A 26,004-nucleotide genomic window follows, 5' to 3' on the forward strand; every position below is an offset into this window, starting at 1 on the left:
ATGAGCTCTATTCAATAAGTTTCTAGTGATTCTAGGGGCATTTTCATGTGCATTTAAATTGTCGTATAACTTGTAACATTATAGAATTCCCACCACGCCTTAAATACGAAGTTTAAATAGTGCGTCTGCATATTAACAAAAGACAAATGTTTGCACCGGATCTCCCGTTTTTCTTTCGGCCTTTCAATACAGAAGTCCGACTGCATCTCATTCCCAACTGTGCAAATATCGACACCATAGAACCGGATAGCGGATGTTTCCACTTTGCCAAAGTTCCGCTCGGAGAGAGCAACAGGACAAAAAGTACTATAAGTATATACAGGTCGTTTACTGGTCTGGTTCCCGTTCTGTCTCACATGTCAGGAGAACACAGATCCTTGGAGGAAACTGGGGGGAAACAGAGGGTACACCAGAGGATACAGGAATAAATATGTAATTTTAATGCATAATAATAATTTATAGCAGTTCTGATATATGTATGCGGGTAGCTGTCATTCCTGGTTGGTACATGTGCTGATAATCGCAGCCGCAGGGTGAATCTACTCCCAAAAGTGAATCCATTTTTTTAAACGGTACCAGTCATGAATTTGCATGCGCCTCTGTGTAGCGTGATTAACAATTTTGACGGTGAATAGCTCGATCCCATCACTGGAGCATGGAGTTATTATTAGGACCTGATGAGGCCCACGGGATTGGACACTTGAAAGAGGCACAGCCTGTCAAATGAATGTACCTGCGTGGAGAGCTTTGTTATCAGCGTGATGGCCGTGGAGTGCTGCAGTAATTGTCGTTTTTAAAAGAAGAGTGTGAGCAAACTGAGAGCTCGTCTGATTGTGTGTAGAGTGTCAGAAATATCACTGACTAACTGACGGACTAGTCGTGTGTGTGTCTCTCTCTCTCTCTCTCTCGTGTGGGGTTTGTTTTGTTTGTTTTGTAAGCCGTCAGGTTTTGGAGTTGGAACCCGTGACAGCTGCTGTCACTCGTGTCGTCGGTGTGTCTGTCGGCATCGGTGTGTGTAGTCAGTGTTTGCGGATCGAGGTGACGCAGAAGAGGAGAGGTTTCTGTTGATGACTTGATGTGCTGTCTCTCTCGGTGCTTCATCCGGTTGCGTTTCCTCGTGGCCTCGTCTTCCTCCGCTCGTCTGTAGGCGACAGGGCGCAGCCTCCATCTCTCCATCTCTCCCTCCCTCCCTCCCTCCCGCTCTCTGCTCGGGTGCCGTGGAGCGTCCTGGACTATAGAGGCAGATGGATGTGCATGGCGGAGCTATTGGGGCGTGCAGCCAAAATGTAGATGGCACTCTCCTTTAAAAAGTCAGCCCAGGTCACCGGCCTGTTAGAGAGAGGTTTCATTTAGACAGAAATCACAGCTTCTTTTCAATCTGTCACAAAATAAGGAGTTTGGACAAAGGCAGGCGTCACTGAAACACATGAACTAGAGGAATATTGATTGATTGTCGATAACTTAGTGAATAATTTGTGGATCTTGACATTCTTTTTTTAAATCAAGCATTTTGGTGCAGATTCAAATCAAAATATGGATCCAGTGAATTTAAATGTGGTTTAATAAGCGGACCGAGTGTCATTCTATTATTATTATATAATCCAATTATACTGTTTATTTCCTGGCCGAACACAAAACTGTAATTCTGATCCTCATATCTTGCGCCTCAGTGTCATGGTCACCACAGTGCAGGCACGTTCCCCTGCAGCTTCTTCCATCTAACAGAACCCCACGATAATCATGCAGCAAAGAATCATTTGATAATATTATCATCAGTATCTGTGCTGCTGCAATTTGCCTAATGGCACTTTGAAGATTCAGTTTGTTTGTCAGATCTCTGTGTGAGCGTGTTCTGCTGAGTAGCAATCCGCCCAATACGACTCTCTTGTGTAGCTCTGTGTAATTGTCGTGCCCTGTCGGGATGTTCCAGAAGTGCCGGAGCATTAGCTCTGATTATTTCAGAAATGTAATAATGGGGCAGGAAGAAGAAATCTCTTAAAATTTCATGAAATGCCAAACAGGGATTTATCTCTGATGCCTGACGACATTTATGAAGCGAGTGGGAGGTCATGGAAGGTCATCGTCAACCCTGCTGCACTTCTGGGTCCTGCAGGCTTTGTTCCACGTGTATAAGACCTCGAGAGAAAAAGAGCTTCATCCAACTGATATTCACAGACTCACACTAAAAATAAAAAATAAAAGGACAAACCTGCTGTCACCAGTCTTGCTCCTCTCGCTGCCAGAGCTGCCTGGACTGCTCTCACACATGGGGCCGACCTGACTGATACTGCACCAACGGACAAAGAACAAAAACAGACAGAGAAAGTGAGAGTTAGCGAAAACGATGAGGACATCTATTTGACTTCAAACGCAGTCAGGACATTTTTCTGTTCACATCTGTAAGCCCTATAATAAAACTTAAAGCATATACCAAATAGTTAATAAATTACCGTTATGAAATGCTACTGAAAAGTGTGAATGTATGATAAATAAATCTATAAAATCTCTCACACGTACGTACAGTTTTCACAGAAGCCAAGAAATGTGTAAAATTCATAAATCTCCATCAAAACCATTTTTTATTCTGCAAAAACGAAAATAAAATAAAAGAATAACAACTCAAAACTCCATTATTATTTGGTCTGTAGTGTATGAAATGTGAGAAATGCCCTTAACAGCTTGTGATCTTCAGAATACGTGTTTGGTCCAAACAGTCGAAAACAAAAAAGTGACTAATTATAATCTCACTATGTGGTAAAACACAGAGAAGCCTGATGTTTGATGGTTTGACATGATGAATAAATGTTTGATCAATCAGCCAATCACCTTATCACTACGCTCTCTTTTCCATTTCTCTCTCTCAAACCTAGCTCTGTTCACCCTGCAGCCTGTGTGCAACTCAGCCACCACAGGCAGCGAGAGATTCCTGCATCAGCTGAGGTTTATTTGCTTTTCTCCATCGGCGAGAATGAGGCTGCGTTCTAGTCGTTTATGTGTCGGGCTGATTCATGGACTCACAGCCTCTTGTCCGCTCCCATTGATAGATGAGGCTTTTTAGAAAGACGCTGCTCTCGAGGAGAACGAAAGGCTTTTCTTTTGATGCGTTTAATTAGAGGCCAGCCCGAGTCTTAGTACAACAAGAGCTTGGAATAACACGAAGAGCTCACATTATGCTTCCTTTCAAGGACACGTGTGTGTAATTGCTGTATTTTATAAAAGAAAGGTTCAAGTAATGACGCCGCTCTCTTCTCTCTTCTCTCACATAGATACAATCTGAGTGGAGGGGCTGGTCTGAGGATACTTGCAGAGTGCCTGAGGGTGTTGAAGTGAGGAAAGTGACGACAAGCCGTGCAGTGCTGAGTCACACTCACCCACAATTCATAGGAGAGCAGAGTCCCATGAGTCTGTGGGGAGTGCCGCATGTCGGATAGGTGAGAGGGATGGAATGGCACAGCACAGGAGATTGATTGGACAGCACAAGAGGTTAGAAGCACATGCGCACGCACACATACAGTACACACACACCTGCCTGAGGTACTTGTACTTGTACTGTACGTGTATTTCACATTATTAGTTGCAGGGCTGTTGTATTGAATTGGACGATATATACGTTACATGGTCACATTCCCTGCAGCCAATTCACAAGGTAGAGGAACTTTACCAGATCTCCGCTGAACCGAGCACGAGTCGGCCTCCAGAGTTCCAAGGAAAAGCTAAACTTGTATTCATGTAATGCAGGATCATCATTTATAGCAATAATACGACAGCGAGAGCATCAAACTGACAGGCAGCTACAGTAAGTGCCTGCTAACGGCTTGAGTGGCAGCACAGAACACATTACTGTAGTGCTTTTAATGTGAAGGGAGCAGGTAGCAGGGTTTGTTTTTTAAAGTTTTGCTTGTTTTGCAATGAGACTAATGATCATTTGAATATATTTGACCTGCATTTTAATCGCTCATCACACCTTTTTTTTGCCGTTTTTTGCATCAGTGGTGCATTAAGCATTTTCCAGCAGAGACAAATTCTCTTCCAGTCTTGTTCCACGGTGCAGTGACGTCATCATGTATTTTCAGTATCAACGTCATAGACCGAGTCGAACAAAAAGACTTGATTAAAATCTAGAAGGTTTGTGCCGCACAACCTTGGTAAACTTTCATTCAGAGCTGCAGATCTCTGTTGGGTCACGAGGTTTTCTATCTGGCAAACGGGCCGGAGGAGATGTAAAACGATGAATGCTCACGCCGGTGCAAAAACAGCATTGGCACATCAAATCTATGCTGAAAACATTATTCATGCAGCTTTTTTTTTAATTAGTTTTTTGTTCCCCTTGATGGATTTTTGAACAATATCTTCCTTTTCATCAGCTCGGAAGCAAAACAGCGACAATGTGCTGATTATGTAATCTGCAAACGACCTATATTTTCCTCTCAGTTCTCAAACTAACGTACGTGTGCATCATCAAATTAAATGCGTACATTAGTAATATGACGACGACACTTCAAAATCAAACAACACAGAAGACACAGACACAATATAGGAGTCACATGGTGCTTTTGTGAGAATGCCAACAAACAATCGCATGAATTATTAACCTGCGTCATGAATAATTCATTTAGTTTCCTGGATGTGTTTTGGAAAATACAGAAATAGAGCTGAAATGAAAAGCATCTGAAAATGTAATTAAACAAATCCAACGTGAAGATGCTCTTATTCTATGTAATCTGACACTGTGTGGGTTAGTGTCACGCCAAAGTAAAAGGGCTGTACCAGAAAAAAAAAAAACACAATTAGTATTTAATTATAAACCAGAACTATCGTGAGCATTAATCTCCTGCTGCACCAATTTAGACATAATTAAATCTGCAGTATGAAAAAAAAAAAAAAAGCAGCAATGTAAATTTAACACAAACTGATTAGTGCCTGTGGTTTAATGGATTCAAACAGTTGCCATGTCAGCATTATCGTCTCGTCTCAACATGACATCTGCAAAGTTCTGAACCGTCTAAAAGCATCCGAACCCTTTCTCGTTTAGCTAAAGTTAGCCTAGATCCTGACTCCCCCCCCCCCAAACTCCTGTCAGACTTGTACAAAGATCCAGTAACTCTTATCTCAGTCTTGACGTGTCAAACTCTAGTTCCATCCACGTGCTCTACTGGACTCTCACCTCACGTTGCAGGACTGCGAGTCCTTGTTGGGGTTGTGGAACCAGGACGACTGGGCCTGGCGACACTCTGCTCGTGTGATCAAGCCGTCTTTATCCAGATCCAGACCCAGGAACAGAGAGCGCGCTTTGTCTCTCTCCTTGGCAGTCAACAGGCGCATCATTGAGTTCTGTTAAAAAATCCAAAAAAAGTGTGTCAGATTAGGTGGCAACTCATAATAACTCCATTCCCCTGTTTGCGCTCTGGATTGCTGTGGTTTCGGGGCCTGGTAAAAGGTGTTTTTCGGGGGGGATTTGTTATTCTCAATCACATTAGCACTGTCCGATATAATCTGCAAACACTGATTTACCTCGTGTGAACCCAGAGCCACAAACAGGCCAAAATGTAGATTTAATCCCCCCCCCCCACCCCCCCCCACGCCGAACACAAAGAACAATATTTAAATTGTGATGTGAAGATCAAGTGAGTAATTCAGACTGGTGGAGTCATTTCATTAAACCAACCTCAACATAATCTATCTGTGCTCCAAAATCTTCCAACTTTCAGTATCAGTAGAAGTATTCAAACCTCTGATCATGGAAATTGCCGATCTAATTAAAGTAATTAATTAAGTAATATAGAGTAATGGATTGAGACAAACCCTGTATGTGGTTTTCAGACATTCTGCGATTTCCTGTTTGCAGAATATTCGTGGATGGACGGATAATTATTACATGATTACTTTGATACTTAATTCTTAGATGTATGAACAATAACTCACAATAGACACCGGAGGTAATGGTAACTATATAAAAAGAAAGACACTTATATCATATATATAAGTTTAGTGTCTGTGGTTCTATCAACCAGTCGAATCCAACCATAAAACCCAGTTTGCCAGAGGCTTTACACCTTGAGTGTGAATCCAACAATTCTGTTATACTTCACCTCCGTGCGAAACTTCCTCAGCATCGCCAGGGACTCAAAGTAGAGGAAGTCCGACCACTCGATGTGACCCTTCTTCTCGGGATCCAGCGACGCAAACTGGGCCAGGACCTCCTCCTCCTGCTCGTCCGTCAGGTCCTTCTCAAACTGCTGCTTGGACACGAAGTGGCGGTACTGCAGCAGCTCGTCGGACACCAGGCACGACTCTACGGCACCGAGGAACAGTTCATCACATCAGACCCAATTAGCCGGCGACTAGTCCTTCAGATATAATTAACTTATAGGGACTCATTTTCTACAAAGGGGAAGAAACCCTCCCGCTGTTTGCCCTCCGTCCAGGTCCCATGAATAACACCACACAGCTGGAAGTAGGAGGTTGAGGGCGAAAAATATAATAACTTTGACTGAGCAATGCAATAAAAACAATTCTGGGGAATAAAACAGTGAAACCCAGAAGGCTTCTCTCTTGGTGAGGCGGTTGTGTTTCTGCCCAAACTTCTCCAATGATGAAGTATTTAGTTTCTGCTGCTGAATGCAGGACTGAAGGTTTACTGGTTTAATAGAGCAGACAGATGTGTGCAGAGGTGGGAGAGAAAGGCATTCATGAAATATAGAATAAACATTGTAGGGTAGTAGTGCCCCCCCCCAACACAGCAGCTTTTTGCCTGGGGCCTCCTCACAGATTACTCCAGCCCAGGTTCTGTATGGTACAAAAACCCAAGATGGAAAACAAAGTCTGCTACACAAACGTACTTTTCATCCCCTCAGGTGTACAGGATCATTTTACTGTATATTTTATTATTACCTCTTCCAAGGAGGTTATGTTTTCATCAGCTTTTCTATGTTAGTTAGCAGGATTACGCAAAAACTACTGGACAGATTAACACTAAACGTATTGTTTCCCACTTTCTTTCACATTTCTCAATAATTAATAATACAGAGATCTTTATGTCTAACAGCTAATATCTATGAACCAGGTGCAAGTTGGTGTGGATCCAGATAAGGATTCATATAAAGAGTGGAGGAGTGACCATACGGCAACAAATATTCCTTTGAATTATATCTGGAAAAATTGATATTTTGCCTGTGTTTCACGTGAGCAGTTTGCAAAACATCTGTGTGCATGGTTTATGATCTCAATATGCAATATGGTGATAAAGTGGCCAATCGGCCTTTGTGGAGGAAAACTCTGTGTTCCCTTCTAGTTGTTATTTGTCCTTTTCATATTGTTGCTATCTGTGTGGGTACAACTGTTGGGGCGAGCAAACAAGGCTCATCTGGAACAGGGACACGTTTTATAACCACGTTCGAATGCAAATAAAAACCTATGGAACGGATGTCATCATCACAGCAACATTAGTGGTTTGAGCTCAGCGCTAATGTCAACAGGCTTTACTGTGTTCACCATCTGTGCTAATTAAATACATAACTTAAAGTTGTCCCAGGTATAAAAGGACACAAACCAAAGTACGGGGCATTAATTAATGTGTCGACCTAGAGGAAGAGTTACAACTCAGACCTGACCGGACATAGAATCAAGATATTTCCACCTGACCACGTCTACGTCACCCCCTAGTTTCCAGAATGTTTAATGGCGTCGACAGTGTCACCAAACGCTCGCCGCCCCTTAAAGTAAACGAAGCATGGACCCTGGACTCACCCGGGATGATCTTGCACTGCTTGAACGTCTCCATGAGGCTGTACATCTCCTCCTCTGTCAGGAGAAGATTCAGATTATCCTGCAGGAAGAGATGAGGAGAGAGAGAAGGAGAAAAACAAATGATGTTCTCTCTGATTCTTTTTATTGTCAAGCGGTGCATTACTTGATGTCTAATAAGAGCGTGTGCTCTAATTATATGGAGTCATCCCCAGATCGACCTCCCGCAAATTAGCCGCAGGCGTACGAGGTATTGAAATGAAGATCTATTTCATCAACGACGCCGTTTCCTAGGTGATTCTCGTGAGGTGCTCGTCTACCTCGGAGCCGCTTCATTACTGAATCATTAGTGAAAAAAATGACATTTCTTTATCTTTTCATGTGATGAAAATTAAATTAAATGAATGTATTTGCTTATTTAAAATACACAAAACACATATTTCACTTATATGTAGGATATTCAAATGTTATGCCGCTGGAAATATATAAAATTGAAATCACAGATCCATCCGTGTATCATACATTTCTTGTTTGTAGAAATCCGCAGGCAAGGAAACTCACAGGAGACGCAGATATGAATATTTATATCGCTAAATTATTTGCGTATCATTTATCAGATAAGTGGAAAGATGAAACTTTAATAGTCCTTTCGGGGATTATTGCAGGAAGTCAATTCCCAGTTTGTTTACCTCGCCCTTTCTCCCTGTTACCATGTGTCAGGGCTTTGTGAAAGACACACGCTGAAATCTAAATGGAAACGCACAATCCGCCCACCCTTCAAAAACAAACAAACAAACAAACTAAACTCCCTCAAGCTCAGCGAACACACAAACCTGTCGCTTTGCTTCCTCACTGCCTGAGGCACAGATCAGGAGTGTGATGATCCAAGCCTGTTTATTATCTTATCATGTGGGCGGGTTCAGGTTCAACTTCAAATTCTCATATTTTACCTGAAATTGTACTATGCACGAGTATATTAGTGGTTTAAAGTACCAATAATCATCTTAATATAGTTTTACTTCTTCTTTCTCACGGGACAGGTCATCAACTAAAGGAAACCAGAGAATGACGGGAAGTTAAGTAAGACGCACACAAGGAAGGAAGTTTCAAAATAAAACAGGAAATAATGAATTCAAAGTGTCCACAAAATAATAATAATAATAATAAAAAGTCCTCAAAAAGGTCCAACACAAATAGAACATTTAAACACAGGGGTATAGACCAGAAGCCATAAAACAAATTCTTCCAATATGTGCAATAAATTCTGTCTTTCCACATTTTACTCATCTATTTTTCCAGTGCAACGTCATTCAGTTGCATAAACACATATCACTCTCTCTCACATATGAGAGACGGATACAATATTATATTGCTGTACTGTCATCGCTCTGCAAATCATTTCCTCTAATTACCCTCCGTGAATAAATTGCGACTAAAACCGGAGTTAAAAGATTTTTTCCTCACTTCCACAGAGGCTGGGATGTATTATTCATAAATGACAGCGTCTTCCACTTAACTGTCACCTAGCTGCTGTGCCAAAGCATCATGAAAAACAAAAGTATTAAGTGAGGGAACATCATGATTTCCCTCACTTCACTCAGTATGTGAGCTCAGGATGAATCAGATTGTCTTCAGCTGCTGGTGAAACGAAATGTTTTTCCTATTGCTAACATTCAGATTTCTTATGTTTGCCGGCCGCAACAACAAGAATATAAATGTCCTATAAGCCATGTGGGTGGTAAGAAAATCGCAGCATGCAAAACATAATCTGTTGCATCATTTACATTTATTACTGTTCCCAACGAGCTGCATCTTATCAAGAACCCAGTTAAACTAAAAACATCCCAACACAAAGCTTCTATTTGTCTGTGATGTGAGATGTGAATCAACATCTAGAGCAAAAAAACAAGATCCAGCTGTCAACTCGTCTGTGAATCTCTCATCTGCTTTGCTGCCACGTCCTTCAAGCATACCCCCCCCCCCCCCCCGACACAATAAACCTGGCCATCTGCTGTTGGTTTGCTGTAATGCAATGATATTCTAAAATCTAAAAAACATTCTTCATCCATCTTTATTCTCGGAGTGGCTTTAAAAGTGATTAAGAGGGTTTATGCAACATCTTCTGACAGCATCTGGGAAATAAGCTCTGAAGACAGAGACGGCCCCCGAGGGGGAAGAAGGTATAAGAAGAACAACTTTCTAATTTCATTCTGGCAGGTTTTATAAATTCAGACCAGAAAAGTGACAGCGTTGGTTGTGTGTTCTAACGGTTTAAAAAAAACAAAAAAAAAACGTCTGATGAGGCTCAGTAGAAACATGTTCTCATTGATTGTAAAGCTGCACGGATCAATATTTAGGAATCAGATGAACAGACGGAGGTGACATATAATCATTGGGCCGTCATAAAATAGGACGAGCAGGACCTTCCCCCCCTCACGTCTGCAGAGCTTTTCAGTCACTGTCAAACTGATGTTTTCAGCGAGAAGCTTCTCTGAAACATCTTGCAGCTTAAGAGTCAGATTATTTTTTCCCCAAGGAGCCGTAAAGGGGAACGGATATATTGAGCTTCAGAAGTCAAAATGAATGCTTATCTTGCACAGTGTCATTTACGCGTCAAGAAATGCTCCCCCTCAACTTTGCTGCGAGCGCCTCAACCCCCCCCCCCCTGGGGCCGTGACAAGCGTCAGAGAGACGTCAGCGCTACGGAGAAGGGTCACTCATGTACTCATAAAGCCGTCCTCGCTCTGATTGGCTGCCACTGAGCCGCACGTGCAGCGGTCTCACTTTGAAGGTTGACTGTTAATCCACTTCTCAAGAGAAACCGAGTCTGCAGCAGTCGTCTGCAGCGCCGATGTGAAGTTGAACGTTAGATATGACAGAGGGAAGCATGAGCACTGTAGTCTGGATATCAAATGTCTACATTTCACACATTGCAGGACTGTACGGACTGAAGCATGCTGGACTTTCCTCCGAGCGGAATGAGGTGTGCAGCTACTGGCTCCTCTTCCAGCTGCGGCTCATCAGTCATCAGGAGCTTGATGAAACACACGTGAACCCAATCACCAAAGGTCACATCATTACGAGCTCAACAGCAGACACATGGAAATGGGGCGAACTGGTGCAGAGAGAAAATATAAACACGCCACAGAAAGACGAGTCGTATTAAAACCTTCATTTAAGCCCCTGGGACACATGTTTTTCAGGTACAAGATTTATCTACACTCACATCGGAGTAAGAATTAGGAAATATATCACTCCCATGATGGTTGGTTAACCTCATGTCAATGCTGCAGAATTTCAAATCTGATATAAATTGATTGCTATCTGCAAACTGTAGCTTTAGATATAAAGGGGAATGAGGAAATATATCTTTATAACCCCCCCCCCCCCCCCCTGTAGGAGCCTCCAGCTGGATGCAGGTGCTGAATCGTCAGGCAGCGATACTGACGCAGGGCAGCAGAGGCATTTACAAGCAAAGAGAGGGATGGGAATTATTTGCAGGTTAAATAGACTGTCAGAGTGTGGGCGGGGGGTGTATTATAGAGGATTGTGGAGATTGAGGCAGGTCACATGATTAGAGCAGCGCAGCTTGAGGTGAGTGCATGAAATAGTTTTGCAAGCATCGCTCTGTTTGTCTCCTCGTGTCTGTGCTGCAGTGCACAGGTTGCAACAAGCTCTGTAACCCAAAAAACAAAGAGTATAACATGGAGAAGTGATAACACGCAGCTGAAGTAATGTTCTCTACCTTCGTGCATGCATCACGTGTTACGTCCAATGTGAAGGACAGCAGCATTGTAACACGTGACTGACGTGCACCGACAGAACGGCAGGTTTCTGTAGCTGCGGGGACGAGAAACTCACAATTTGAATAAAACATTTCTCTCTTTTTTTTTTCTCCCTTCAGTGAATTGTCTCCGCCCACGTTCCCCTCGCACTGGAGGAGCCAGCCAAAGAAAGAAGACCTTTCAGTGTCCTTTCACAGACTGTGTGAAAACATCTCCCTCTAAGCGCAACGTTTGGCAACTGATCGAGCTTCTCAGGGCTGGACGAAAGAAAGCAGAGCCCCTTCTCCGCTCGTAAGGGTCCTCCAGGGAAAAAAAAAAACTAAAAGCTTACGCTAGAATTAAAGCAAACTGCAGTTTCCCTCTCCCATCATCGGTCTTGAATTCCTGATGAGAAGCTGATTTTTTTTTCTTTCAGCTCTTTACAAACACTGAAAACTGAGAAAATGGGTTTGAATTCTAGGAAAAGCTGTTTCACAATTAAAAAGGTTTAGATGTGAGGGGCAACAGTAATGACGACAGAAAGCCCAAACCAAAAGGTCACTGGCCTTGTCTCACTAGTGCCGGAAAAACCTAATTCACCTTTTATAATAGGCAATGTAATGTTTCTGCATCTAGATTATACTGATACACAACTTTCCACAAAAGACAACTTCCCACGTATCCTCCTCAAAACAAGACATTCTATCACTTCTCTTAAAAAAAGAAAAGAAAACCAGATTTTGAAAGAAGTTTAAGTTTCTCACTATGACAGGCAAAGTTTTTTATTCTATTTTACATAATTAAAACTGTATTAATAAGTTGTTGAAAGTGAAAATAGCAGCAGTTGGTGTCACTCATCACGACAAAGGCTCCACCAGGTGGATCCTTCCCGAGTCAAACTCTCCCACGATCCTTTGTACAAACTGTTTCTCAAAGAGATAACAGCGGCGGCATGTGACGAGACGTCTGATGATTACATTTTTAAAACAGCTAATGGCACATTCAAAAACCAAGAGGCACGAACACCTTATCATTGTGTTGAATTGCTAGGCAACAGTGGAGCCGCAAGGACAGATCACGGAAGTCCTCCGTAGAAAAGACCTCATTTCGTTTCAGCTTTTGTGGTCTAGTCCACGCCCTCTGAACATGGCGTCCCCTGGACACAGCTACAGATAATGATATTACTCCTCCCAGTGCTTTTCCTGCTTGGACAAGTAGAAATGTCTCCTGTGCAGAAACACTACTGGTTGCACGCCAGTGTCTGAGCGACTATACTTTACTAAAGAGGTTTTTTCTGGAAGAAGAATGTCTCTGTGTCATTTCTGAAGATGTGAAATCTGAGCTTGGCTGAGGTTGATTCAGCAACAAAGTTTGGCCCCGAGCCTTTGCTCCCTCAGGAGATGACTTCCTCGCCACAAATGTTCCCGGCGAGGAAGTCATCTCGTTGTAATGAATAAGAAACCAAATGGTGACAAATATATCACTAATGTCTTGGCTGAAAACGCTAAAGAGAAAAATCATTTGCTGAAAATAATCATTGATGAATCCCGGGGCCGGTGGAACAAATGTTACAACTGAAACCCTGCCTGGTGTTTTTGTGTGTGTGTGTGTGTGCAAGAACTGTGTGTGGTCTCATGTGCAGACTTACACAATAGTAGCAGCTCCAGCCGGTAACCGTGTGGGCCGCATCCCTCATCTCCTGCAAGGCCTCGGTGCGCAGGTAGCCCAGCTCCCTCAGGCAGCCGTCGTGGAACATCCGCGTGCAGACCCTGCAGGGGTACAGGTCGTCGGCCGTCCACACCTCGCACACGTCACACATCTCGTCTCTCGGCGGCTGGGGGCAAAAAAACAGGACTATTTTTAAAACCGCATTAATAAGAGAATGAAGACTGTGCCGCCTTTGACATCAAGACGGAAAACTGTGGCCTCGATGTCAGTGTTTGTCTTGTATTTCTGCGCCTCAGCACAAGCGTCAGAGTTGGAGACACAAATGACAGCTTGTCAAATGTTCTCCAGTTATGTCTCACCTCCTGTGACCCGATGACTCAGTTTACATCAACATGCATCCGGCGTCGAAGTTCCACTCAAAATTACTCTCTGAGCTTTCAGCGGGGGCTAGAACTCATTCCTCAACTTTTAAGATGCAGTCCTTCATCCCAAGAAAACATCCGCAGTGAACCCGTTTCTCACTTTATCACACAGAAATGAAAATGTTTGGGATTTAACAAACAACACGCTGACTTTTCTCTGGTCTTTGACTCAGTTGAGTGCAGAGAAAATCGGTTCAGTTCTTGGACCAAAGGAAAAGGGCAAAGGGTCAATTAAAGCCAGAGATCTTGTCCTGACATTTCAATGACATTTGGGCCTCGTTAGGAGGAATAAAGCTCTCACAACCTTTTGAAAAATGAAACTCTAAATAATGAGACAACTTTTTTTTTTCTCATTTAAAACAGACTCAAATCAATCTTCATAAAATTCAGATATCGATCGCACAGAAGTCGTGTTGCTGAAGGCAGATGTCTGATTTTGGATTTAAAACTTGGGCTGTTCAAAAGCGAGATGTAGAAAATACCATGAATCTCCAAATCCGTGTTAGAAGCCAGACATACAATCTGCAAAAAAACAAACCCGATTGAAATAAATCAAACTCAGTCGTCACGTATCTGAAGCACATAGATTCAGGTAATCAGTGTCGATACCAATTCTACATTTGACTGAGAAGTCATCAGCAGTAAACAGAAAGTTCCATTTCCCGAAGAAGGAAAAAACTATTCTAATCCGTTCACAGCAAAAACAAACCCACTCAACAAAAGCATGAGCCGCCGACAAATCCCATAATATTGCTTTACTCATTGGGGGCAAGCCAGGCCGTGGATGAGATATCTTGCTGCTCCTCTTTTGAAAACTCTGATGTTACATATCTATAAATATTTGCAAGGTAGACACACATATCTGCACCTCTTGTTAAAGTGCCGTGTCGGCAGTGTACGGCGCGCTGCCGCGCAATGTTTACTCTTTGCGAAATAGAAATCCTGATGGGTGTCGACGCCCCGGTGAACTCCATCCCGTTAGTCGGCGGCGCCCGGGATAGGGTCATCGCTCTGAGCCAGCCGGAGCAGCCTGCCCACAAGGTGCTCGCTGTGAAGAGCCCTCCTGCACAACAACAACACATCTATCTCCCTGCTGGTGTGGAAAACAACTTCCAACTCGTACTTTCTCACCTTCCACAAGGGTGTTGAGATAAAGCCCGACTGGGCCTCGATAGCTCGCACGGATTGCTTCATCCTGATGCCTAACTCCAGGGAGGAGAGAGATAATGCTCTGCTGTTGCCACGGAGATCTGGCTGACATCTCGTTAATCCCAGGACTCGAGGATTTAAAGTGTGTTGTGGAGCTAGAATGTGTTTTCATACGGTATCTTTGCTGATTCAATGGCATTTTCTAAGCTCCATTAAGGACATGATGTATTACCTGCTCTTTCTTATCCAGCTCCACTTCCACCGGCTGGTCATCGTCCGCTTCCCTTTTGGGCCGCACGAACGCCGGCGGTGTGAGCTGATGGGTCTTGTCGAGATCCTCGGGCTCCACGCCCTTCCCGTCCCGTAACCTGGACCACGCCTCGTTGTTGGCCTTGCACTCGTCCCTCGATGCGGCCGAGGCCTGCTGGGAGGTCGACGGGGCGGCGCTGCTGTCCGTGTCCTCCTTCTCTGCCTCCTCGGCGTTCTTCCCCTCAGGGCTGGCTGAAGTTCTGACGGGCCCGTCGTCTTCCTCCACGTCTCCGTCCCCCTGTTTGGCTGTGGGGGCCCGTTCCTTGACGCCGGCCTGGAAGGCGGAGACGACGGCGTTGCATTTCTGCACCTTCTCCACCTGCTGCTTCTTTGACATGAGCACTCCCATGGCTGCAGACGGACAGAGACAAGAAAAACAAAGAAGCGTTACACTTAAAACAGCAGGATTATTATCTATTGAAAACTTCAAACTTGAAAACTTGTGTATGTATGACATGCACAAGCAATCGTTAAAATGCAAAAACGTGGCATCATTCATTGGGAGATCCATCCGTCCGTCCAGTATCTACACCGCTAATCGCAGGAAGCTGGAGCCAATCCCAGTTGACATTGGGTGAGAGGCAGGACAAACCCTGGACTGGTTACCAGTCCGTTCACACCCACATTCACACCTACTGTCAATTTAAAGCCAATTTGCGTGGAATCGAACCCACGGCAGCTATTAATGTTGTTATTGGTGTAAGTCAAGTAGAAAACATGTTGTTTTGAAGTAGGCAGAGCTTAGTAAGAATAGGAAAAACACTGAGAAAGTAAAACCTCATGTGAAAAAGACAAGGCGACACTTTGCTGTAGCTTAAGAAACAAACTGGAAACTATAACTGTGACACTGACTCCACCCCCCCCCCCCCCCTTTCCGCCTGCCAATCATGTGCAGCTCATGGATACTTGAAATAGGAGCTGATAGTCATGATGAGCATGATTTTTATTAGAATACAACAAGGAAACTGTGAGAACTTTCCCGCAGTCGAACCCAGAAGACGAGATCATCACCCTATGAAAATATTTACTCTGCTCGCACGTCAGAATCTCCTCTGCTCGCTAGCGTCCTTATGTTTGCCGAGCGCCGTCTGTCAAGATCTCCCACATCTCAGCGGCAACGTCCCTGAACTCGACTCCTTGTTACAGTAAACTCTGCCCATCTGCTGTCGCTCCCACATTCCTCTGACTCACGTCTTGTTGTGCAATCTGCTCGAGAATGTGCATCTTTCAGGTGCAAATTAAAGAAAGAAGGTCCCACAAGTCACAAAACACTGAGAAAGAACATCTCAAACATTTTGTGGAGTTTGTATTTATTTTTATTCGGCGATATATACCTGCGATGTTCCTTTTTTTTTATCATTTTGCATAACAGCTACTTTACATATCGACGCAGAAATCTATACTTTGCTCTGTTGTGTCTGTGGCTCTGCACAGCTCAGATATCGTTAACCGCCAAATGAACATTGTTTGATTTGTTGAGGTTTGGAAAAAGAATCTCCGCCATCGAGACATGTGGATAAAGGATTTAAAATAAACACGTCAACGTAGCTAACAGACTCCGAACAAATTACTGCACACACGCACAAGCCTGTAACTAATATCCCGCTACAGGGCAGTAATCCAATAAATGCGTATAAAATGAAAGGGCTTGTTCACATAAAACACATGTTTGCTTACTCATCTTAATGGTTTATAACCATGCAGATGTTACTGAGGTAAATTTGTCCAGATTTTGAAATATCAAATCTATCCATCATTACCTATAACCCTCGTTTTTAGAGGGTCACCAACATCCAGAGACTAACAACCATCGCAGTCAATTCCAGGAATCCAATCATCCTCAAACCTAAACTGCAGAAAACCCTCTGCTGACATGAGGAGAACATCGAACTCCACTCAGAAAGATCCTCGTCCAACTGGGATTCGAACCAGGAACCTTCTCTCAAAGGTGAAGGACAAACAGCGACGATTCTGTTTCTTTTAAAAGCTGAAACTACACATTTCTGATGCAGTAGCAGCAAAGCGTAAAAAACTCCATGTTTATGATTCAGCGGCATGCACCATGTCATGGGTCACACACACACGGATGCTTCTGGGAATTTAGATTTTAATGCTGTGTGAGGTTTTTTCCTAAATTGGTGAGGGACTCGTGCTGGTGTGACCTTCCACCTAAAGGTCACGCTCCTCAACCGGCGGGGCCAGCAGGAAACATCAGGTGCGTGATGTTTGCTAAATTAACTTCCATTATTATTTCAGCAGGTCAGACGCTCGGAGCGCAGGTGAGACGTGTGCTTCTTTGTAACGGCCCCACATTGGAATTCATACACGGCATCAATCAGCACAACTTGCTGAGGTCCTGGAAATCTGACTTTGTGCCTCGTGACCTCCGTGTGTTCAGCAAATGAAATGACTCGAGCTATGATGAGGTAAGATCAACTTTCAACTGATCCCAGAAGAGAAAATTCTCTTTTAATCGTTTTTTTACAACATTTGATCTCGATTATGGCAATAAATATGATAAATGTGACAACATTTTAACTTATAATGTTGTTTCACACTTAACAAGGGTTCAGAACTCCTGCATTTTTAAGGGATCGCAACTGCATAACTCCTAAACACCTCAAGTGAAATCCCACCTTGGATAATGCACTACATCGTGCAGCAAACAGGCAGAAAGTGACTTAGTTCCCATTTCCACTTCAGTGAGATACCACCCTGAACTCCATTATTGGGGGGGGGGGGGGGGGGGGGTAAAAAGGCGCCGGCGTGGATTCAAGTTGATTACGTGCTACTTATGGGACATGTGTCTTTGCTATGAAATGCGATCCCATCCATCCATGCCCCGCGTAAGTGCCTGGGTGAAATTCAATCGCGTTTATGTCACGTGAAATGGGAGTCATTCGCTCGCTCTTCCTCCCGGGCTCTCTCTCTCTCTCTAATAGCCCACCAGGCCCTTCTGTTCCCGGGCTGCTCGTGGACTTATGCTTCATAGACTGCAGACGATACAACATTCATTTGCATCACGCGTGGTTCAACACGGGCCGTGCTCCGTCTGGTCTCATGCATTTAAACCATCCGAGGAAGAAAAGAAAAGCACTTGCACGTCTCCTGAATTCAATCTCTCTTTGTCGACATTTTATGAGCAAGAGGAGGAAGAGCACAGTGATTCTTTATTGATTAGGGCACTGAATATCTATTTTACCCTGAGAGAGGTCAAAGGTCAAAGGTCAGATGAAGCATAGGACTCCTGCTTTTTATGTGAAGGGTTCCATCTTGAAATTCTCAAGTGTGTTGTTGATGCACTGTTTTATTACGCAGGACAAAACAGGAATGGAAACGATGCTCGGACAAAAAACTCCAATAAACAGCAGATGGTGGGGAATTGGTCTGGGAGATAAAACCCTAACAACAATTAGTATATATTCAGTATATGTGTGTATTGATGTGATGGTTACGCATTGTGCAGATATTATAATGCATCACTGGCTTTGATGTTCAACTGCAGATCTGTGAAATGTTTTGCCGTTCGTCAAGACTTTGAAACCACAACCTTCACTCAGAAGCAAAAATCTGTCTCAAAGAAGTAATAATTTGACATTTATCACGATAATTATCAATAAAGACTGATATAACATTTACAGCCCTATTAGAAAAACAGGACAAGCATTAAACCCTTTTCACAAGCTCCCTGAACGACCGGCCGAGCTTTGCTCCGTGGAAGTGACTGAGCGTCTTCTTCAAGGGGAAACACTTCATTTGTAAAGGTCAGTCTTTGGAGGAGCGACGCCCTCCTGCCGCCTGATGAATGACAGCAACACGCTGAGAATATACAATGATCATAATGCTCGTATGCAGGCTCATCCAGGACGGTGGTCGACTGTTATCCAAACTGCTGGAATCAGCTCAGTGGGTGGTCTGTTAGTTTAATGCAGGAATAACACAGAGTATTGTTCTGTGTCTCAAACCTTTATCTACCTCTACAAACTAATTCCAAGCACAGGTCATTTTAATAATTGCATTATAAATGTCTGAACGTGTCGTTCGGCCGGTTTCAAATCAAATGTAGCGCAGATTTCTGGAGAATCTTCCAGAAAACCAGCGAAATAACATGAAATGCCTGATTCCAGGACTTGGTTCATGAGGATAAACAGGTGGTGGCGCTAATCCTTCAATCTGCTGCAGACGGAGAGGATGTGAGAAGAAGAAGAGGGAGTTAAACGAGTGCCAGTCAAACCTCAAACTGTGGAAACGAACGATATAACGGAATACACGGCTGCGTTAATGTCCGTCTGGTGTTTTTATCTGAGGAAGGTTACGTCCATCTGCTGCTGTTTCTCGTCTCTTCACTGGATCCCTTCACATATATGAACATTAGGCCCATGAACCTTGTGTATTCCAGGGAAATAACGAGTAATGATTCCAGAATACAGGTTATTGCACAGAATCTTCGAGGTATTGTAAAGAGGTAGTTAATGCACGGTGTAAATATTGCCTACGGGCAGTGTTCTTGCAGAGTTCAGTGTTTTGGTGGCCTTTTTTTAACTTGACAGTTTCATGGCGCATGCTTTGACGGGGGCCATAACGCGTTTCTGAGGGCAGAAGGACAAACAAGTGATGAGCAGGGCGGGTTTGGTTGTTTTAAGATGCAGGATGCAGGGCGTCCTCTGACGACTCTCTGCAAAGCCTCATGTCAGCTCGAATACAAACCGATGCCGCACATTTCAATCGGGTGCGTCAGGACACTGCAGAACGACACTCGCAGCTGATGTTGGTTAACGTTAAGTAGGTTTGTCCACGTGTAAAAATCTAAAATATGCATATTAACACGTGGATGGAAATACGCCGATTCACGAAGACACCTAATAGTAGTAAAAACCAGAGCTGTTGTGCATCTCCCGTCCCCGTTCGATTTAGAGTATATTCTTTCACTTCAAAAACCTAAATCACTAGCTCTTAAACTCTGAGCCCCCCCGGTGGGTTGCAGGATAAATCTGAACATGTCCCATAATAACAAGATAAGCAGGGAAAGGAAAAAAAAGAGACTCTGGGACAGAAGATATATTTATTTCTCCTGTCTTTTTCTTTCAGGCTGTGATTTTTCTTGTGAGATACTTTCGAGATCTACACAAAAACTAACACATGAAACATTTGAAGGTAACAACACCCCCCCGTTGATGAGGAATAGGCACTGATTGGCTGAATAAACCAGAACGCAGCCGATACACCTGAAAGTTAGCCTCACTTTACGCATGCATTTGCAAACTAGCTTGCTTGTTCAGCAGGTATTTAAAATGAAGTTGTCAACAATTCCTCTACATGTCCTGGGAGAGATGGTCCCGTCTCCAGACTTTTGCGTTTATGCATTTTGCAAACTGTGCAGTTTGAGGAAAGACTGTGATTTAAAGTGATATTGTGGAGCCATATATTCAGATAAATCCCCGGGATGGAAATAAACCTGAAGTGTTGGCACACTCACGCTTCAGGAGCTTGGATATGATTCCAACCTCTTGAATGTGTACAAATCTTCTTACCAGAATCCTCCCAAACAGCTCATACACGCACTGTTAAGCGGCGACGGCATAATCGCAATATACAGGCTGCTGCTCTGATTATTACGGGGACTTGATTATCAACTGAAGTGACCTTCCCTGTCTGGCGAGGAGCAGCGCTGTGGCACAAACGGCGGCAGCCTGTCGATGCCAGAAATGCCTGCGAGGATCAGTTCGCTGCTCGAAGCCCAAGGTCAAAAAAGAAAAACACACAATTAAAAGGCAAATTCTCACATCGTGGGTTCGCTGACATGTTGGTTAAATGCTGCCGCCTTGATTACCGCGCAGCGCAGACAATGGGCCGCGCCATTTCAAACGAGGTAGTCAACAATAAAGAAATTGTTATTTAATGGCCAGCAAAGTGCGAAGGCTTCATAAGCAGCGGGGGGGGGGAGGGGGGGGTGATATAAGTGATATTACAAGCCCCAAGGTCTGTGTGCACTTCATGAAATCTGTGCCAGCAGTAAATAGCATGGAAAGAATTTCAACATCCTTTGAAAGTCAAACACTAAATCAAAATATATAGAGGGCAAGAAAAAAACGATTCCCGTTTACTTGCATTATTAATAAATCCAATCCCCCCAAACTCATTTTTCACGTCAATTCAATTGCTCGTAATGGAGACTCGGTTTTTAACGTAACGATACATCGTATGAGACCAGAGGGGAAATGAGGACAGGAAGCTGCAAGTGCATGCACCTCTTAGCATTTGCATTCTTCAAAAAGCAGAGCAGGGAACGAAGCGAATATCGGAGCGCACAGAAGACCTTGTCATTTCCAGGTTAACTTATGAATTTTCAATGAGGGCTGTTTTTTCCCCTTCATCCCTCTCTCTCTCCCCCTCTGTCTCCCTCTCTCCCCCGTCTACAAGTCGATTCTGACACAAATGGGTCAGCGTGCGGCTCTGATACCTTCGTTTATTAGTAACCCGCCTCGCCAGTCTGGGATCCGACAGCTTCTTTTTGGACCAGGAGCCTGTCAGGCAGCTCAAACCCCCCCTGTCTGACTGACAGCAACTTTTAAGTGCAGCTCGCCGCCTGCGTGCACGTCAGGAGATGTTTGCATCCCTGACAGATATGAAAAAGAAATGAGTGTTTTTTTTTAAGACGACACATAAACACGTGTCAACCACACCGGTTCTTACAACGTGGCTCTTGCGAGCTTTCGTAGCTGCGGACGTTATCTCTATCGGTATATTGTGCTCAGCAGGTTAATTGCTGTGTTTGAGGTGAACAACAGGTGTAAAAATAAGAATATGAGACTCTGGAATCAGGTTAGCAGAGTATTGATTGTGTATAAAAGATGGACGACATGACAGACCCCAAAAGGTGAAGCCAAATTGTCTCTTTGCCGCGCCCGCAGCCATCACAGCCCCACGGCCAGAACTCTCACAAATCAAACACAAGTTGAGATAAATGGCAAATCGTCTTTCGAGTGCCGGCTGTGGAGCCGCTCTGGCTCAGCAGTCGCCCAGATTCACCCTTCATATTACATTTGAGGCCGATGCAGGCAGAGGAGGGCGGGAGGAAGCCCCCCCCAGGCTCCACATTCACTGGACTCCTGCAGGGGCATCTGGCTCCGCCGCTCTGCTCTCTCTCCCCGACCCTCCTGAATCATTTAAATGCCCCTGGATAAAAACAGATCTCGAACGCAGGGAAAGGAAAACAGGGCAGACCTGGGGAAATGTTATGATGTCAATCTGCACAGCAGTGGAACAGTTTCAAGATGGCAAGATACATCAGATATCCACTCAGCTGTGTGTCTTACGAGACCGGATCTCGGCTTAGTCTATGTTCATCCATATTCCAGAGAGAAAACTGCAGTTTTTTGGAGGCGGAGAATTGAATCATTCAGTTTGTAAAGTATCGGAGGAACCGGGGGGGGAAATAAACTTTATTCCCGCTAAAGTTAAGAGAAATATTTGAGGTCGAAAATTCATTCAGGATCTCGATTCATTTCAGCAGTTGAGTGCGACCAGCTCCTGCAAGACGATGCTCTCAGGGGCATCTCGGATTATTTAAATATTGATGATTTCAGGGGGAGGCGGCGCCGAGCTGTTTCTTCGAAATCCTCGTCCATTGCACACTACCAGACCCTGTCAGGGCAAAACGTCAGCTCACAACAGGCAACGCAGTGGACGTCTCTGCTGGTGAAATTCTTAAATGCACATGACGTCTTTCTGTGTTGTTATGCATCACACGCAGACACAGATAAGGAAAAAAAAAGAAATCACGCTTTGTGAATCTGTTCTTGCAACATCGACTGGAGACAAGGAGCCGAGCACATAAATCATTGCTTCGCCCGTGAGCTGCAGTGTATTAGAGGCCATCAGGGACACCTTAAGGTCTGTATCAGTATTCAGTCCTCCGCTGCTTAAGTGTCGCTGCGAGGGGGTTATTGAGATCTACCGAAGCTCGTATAACAGCAATTTATCAGCCTAATGAAAAATCTCCACCACTACGAGGAAATATCCGAGGTAGTGCTCGACTACAGTCAGTTCAGTTGTTGAAACGGTTTGTTATTTACTTTAGAAAAGGCTGTAAAATGATGACATTTGGCTCCTCAGGAGCTGCTGAGAAAACCTGAGAGGACGCTACATGAAGGTCAGGGCCAATGGGTGGCAGGAGGCTGCGTTCAAGAGCTGCAAACGTTCTCTGAGGACAACTTAAAGAGCTGCACACTAAACTATATGACCGTTCTTTCATTAGACACTTTAATACTGGTTTCAAAATCATATTTATTACCATAATATCTACAGTTATGGGTTAAACACGGCTCATGATGCCACCAAGTGTTTCAAAACATCAGAACGTCTCGGACCTTTCGACCGTTTGGGACGTCTCTACATCATGAAGCTCATTTTGGTCGAGCCCCGCCCCCCCAGCACTGTGTTCTAAAAGGCATTTCATGAATTTCCAGGGAGGCCAAAACATTGATATTCGATATGTAATCCCAATTCTAAAAGGACGTTGCCAACAAACACAATCCAGAGGCCCATTTAACAGTACTTATACAGGCCAGACCTGCTTTTCTCAAAGGATTTCTATTAATCTTTAGTAACGCCACAGTTGTACTTCAGTGGTTTGCAGGTTGTTGACTTGTGACCCCTTAACAATCAAGCAATTTCACAGACATTAGTCACAGGTTACAGGGTCAGCAGATCAACCAAAGAATGATTTTTACTACTCAGCTCAGGTCGTTTCATTTCAGCAGCTTGGAAACATATTCACAGATTCTCACCCAAAAGAAAACTAGATTGGAGAAGTTAAAAAACAAGTGTTAACATCTTTCAACCATCGTGTGGCACCTCAAATTAATCTCGGATCATCTTTTAAGATCCTGATCCCCAGTTTTGGAAAAGCATGACCAACAAATGCAATGAAATTCTTTCTATCTTAGGTTTTGGATTCTTTTATACTAATCAACAAACCCATTTTCCATCTGCACTCGTCCAACATGGACGTAACATAAAAGCATGAAGAAGGCTCCTATGAGCTGCGGCTCTGCTCTCGTGTTACGTCGGACTGTTCGATTCCCAGAGCTGTTGGATGTCACTGGTATGTGCTGATTAGAATCCCAACCAGCCCGTCTTTTCATTCCTCGTTCCAGTGGAGGGAATGGGACGGGAGTGGGGGGGGGTGGGGGAGTGTTTGAATGGAGGCACCACAAAGCATGTCTTTTCATGAGAGCGAACCCCCCTCCCAGTTTAGCCAAAGATCTCACCCACGGACCAGGGAGGCAAGGACCTGGAACTAATTACACTAACGAGTTCACCCAGATCCCTGGGAGTGAGTGGAATGATTAGCAACCAGTTAACGCACGCAGACGTACGTGCACCCGGACACACAGGGCTAAATAAATCGAATCACAGAGAAATTAAGGAGGGTTCTCCTGCTGCCCATTGCCAAGAAGAAGAAGAAGAAGAAGAAGAAGAAGAAGAAGAAGAAGAAGAAGAAGAAACACAGCTCTCCCCTTTTGGTTTTTCACTGCCACGTCTCTCATCCTTGAGCTTAAGTATCCGAGCACAACATTCGGCACAAGAAGCACGATGACGGGGTCTGAAATTGTGAATGGAACAAGGAGGGGGGGGGGGACAAAAGCACCTGAATGGAGGAGGAATTTAAATGTAGACTGGAGACATCAGGTTGCCAAGCGCTCGCTCTCTCGCTCTCTCGCTCTCTCTCTCTCTCTCTCTCAGAGTCTGACAATGAGGCGAAGCAGCTCGGGCTGCAGGGGTTCTGTCACACAAGGAGAAGCAGGACTCAATCCAAGGTTAACATCCAAAAGTGTCTCTGCTTTATGGACCTGGAGGGATGACAGCAGCGGGGCTGTGAACACAGACTGATGGAGAGCTTAATGGACAGCAGCACTCCCCTGTGGGACACTGCTGGGAAGGAGTGTTCAGCTGGAGACAGAGCAAACTACAGCGCGTCTGCAGAGAGGAGCAGCATCACTTCACACTCACCCAGTCATGCCTGGAATCCCTCACTGATGCAAGTCACAGGGAGCAAAACAGCCGCCTGGTGCTTTAACAACTCTCAGTGACGCACATGTGCAACTACAGCCCCTGAACTCCCTGGATTTGTGTTTTTTTTCTTGCACAATTTCCCCTTGCACCGTTGTGAAATAGAGCGAGCAGAGAGTTTGATACGAAGCCTCCACACCCATGTGCACGCTGTGACCTCAATATGCTCCTCACACAAGCTGCTGCAAATGAGGCGGAATCCACGTACACGCGGGTCCCGTCACTGTCCCACGTTTGCAAACACACAGACAAAAATCGTCATTCCACATGGCCGCTGTCAGTTTGTTGCGTAACACTCAAGAGGAGCCAGATGTATAGATGTTGTACATAAAGGACCTACCGTAAAGAGCTGGTGTTCACCGCGACTTACTGGGGACTTTCTCCTTCCTGTCTCAAGCCCGGCTGTGCAGCATGGCAGGGCTCGGGATGAAGAGTGTGCGCCCCGCAGAGGGATGAATGGCCCCGCAGCTTCTCTTTGTTTTTATTCCTTCCACCACCGCACGGTCCCGCGGAGATCACGCACAGGAGCCGCGGACAGCTCCGGTGCTGAAGTCTTGTTTCCTCTCGTCCCTTCCCGAGCTCTACTCCCTCAGCAGGAGGAGGAGGAGGATGAGTAGGAGGAGGAGTGGGAGGAGGAGGAGGAGGAGGAGGAAGAGGAGGAGGAGATGATGTCGGTGCGACCACTGAAGTTAAATGAGGGATTTATGACCAACATGTCTGCGTCCACCACCCCCCATCCTCCATGAGAGCCCCGTGCGTTTCAGGCGACGTGGTCGTGCGGGTTAATTTAACTTGTGCAGCCCGTGGACCTGGTGCGTGCGTCTGTGATTGGTCCCGCACCGCCAAGGACCCCGCAGGACCCCAAATAATGACGT

General features: G+C 44.6%; 1 protein-coding gene across 5 annotated transcripts in view; it reads right to left on the reverse strand.

The window, feature by feature from the left end:
- Positions 1 to 25,753, reverse strand: part of phf24 (PHD finger protein 24) — a 42,638-nt gene extending 16,885 nt beyond the window's left edge. Inside the window, exons 1-9 of one of the 5 annotated variants that reach the window (XR_004615546.1) lie at positions 25,470 to 25,750; positions 14,979 to 15,406; positions 13,156 to 13,341; positions 7,747 to 7,825; positions 6,090 to 6,292; positions 5,165 to 5,331; positions 3,372 to 3,404; positions 2,210 to 2,287; positions 1,163 to 1,329 (exon numbers count right to left, since the gene is read on the reverse strand). Coding sequence is in view for 4 of the 5 variants with exons in the window: in XM_034601276.1 (XP_034457167.1) it covers positions 1,233 to 1,329; positions 2,210 to 2,287; positions 3,372 to 3,404; positions 5,165 to 5,331; positions 6,090 to 6,292; positions 7,747 to 7,825; positions 13,156 to 13,341; positions 14,979 to 15,404 (1,269 nt within the window). In the remaining variant the exon portion in view is untranslated. Of the gene's footprint in view, positions 1 to 797; positions 1,330 to 2,209; positions 2,288 to 2,955; positions 3,300 to 3,331; positions 3,405 to 4,527; positions 5,044 to 5,125; positions 5,332 to 6,089; positions 6,293 to 7,746; positions 7,826 to 13,155; positions 13,342 to 14,978; positions 15,407 to 25,469 lie in introns of those variants that run through there. The other 4 variants (XM_034601276.1, XM_034601277.1, XM_034601278.1 and 1 more) reach the window with 4 other exon arrangements.
- Positions 25,754 to 26,004: the final 251 nt, after the last annotated feature.

Source organism: Hippoglossus hippoglossus, chromosome 12 (assembly GCF_009819705.1).
Source record: "Hippoglossus hippoglossus isolate fHipHip1 chromosome 12, fHipHip1.pri, whole genome shotgun sequence".
NCBI lineage: Eukaryota > Metazoa > Chordata > Actinopteri > Pleuronectiformes > Pleuronectidae > Hippoglossus > Hippoglossus hippoglossus.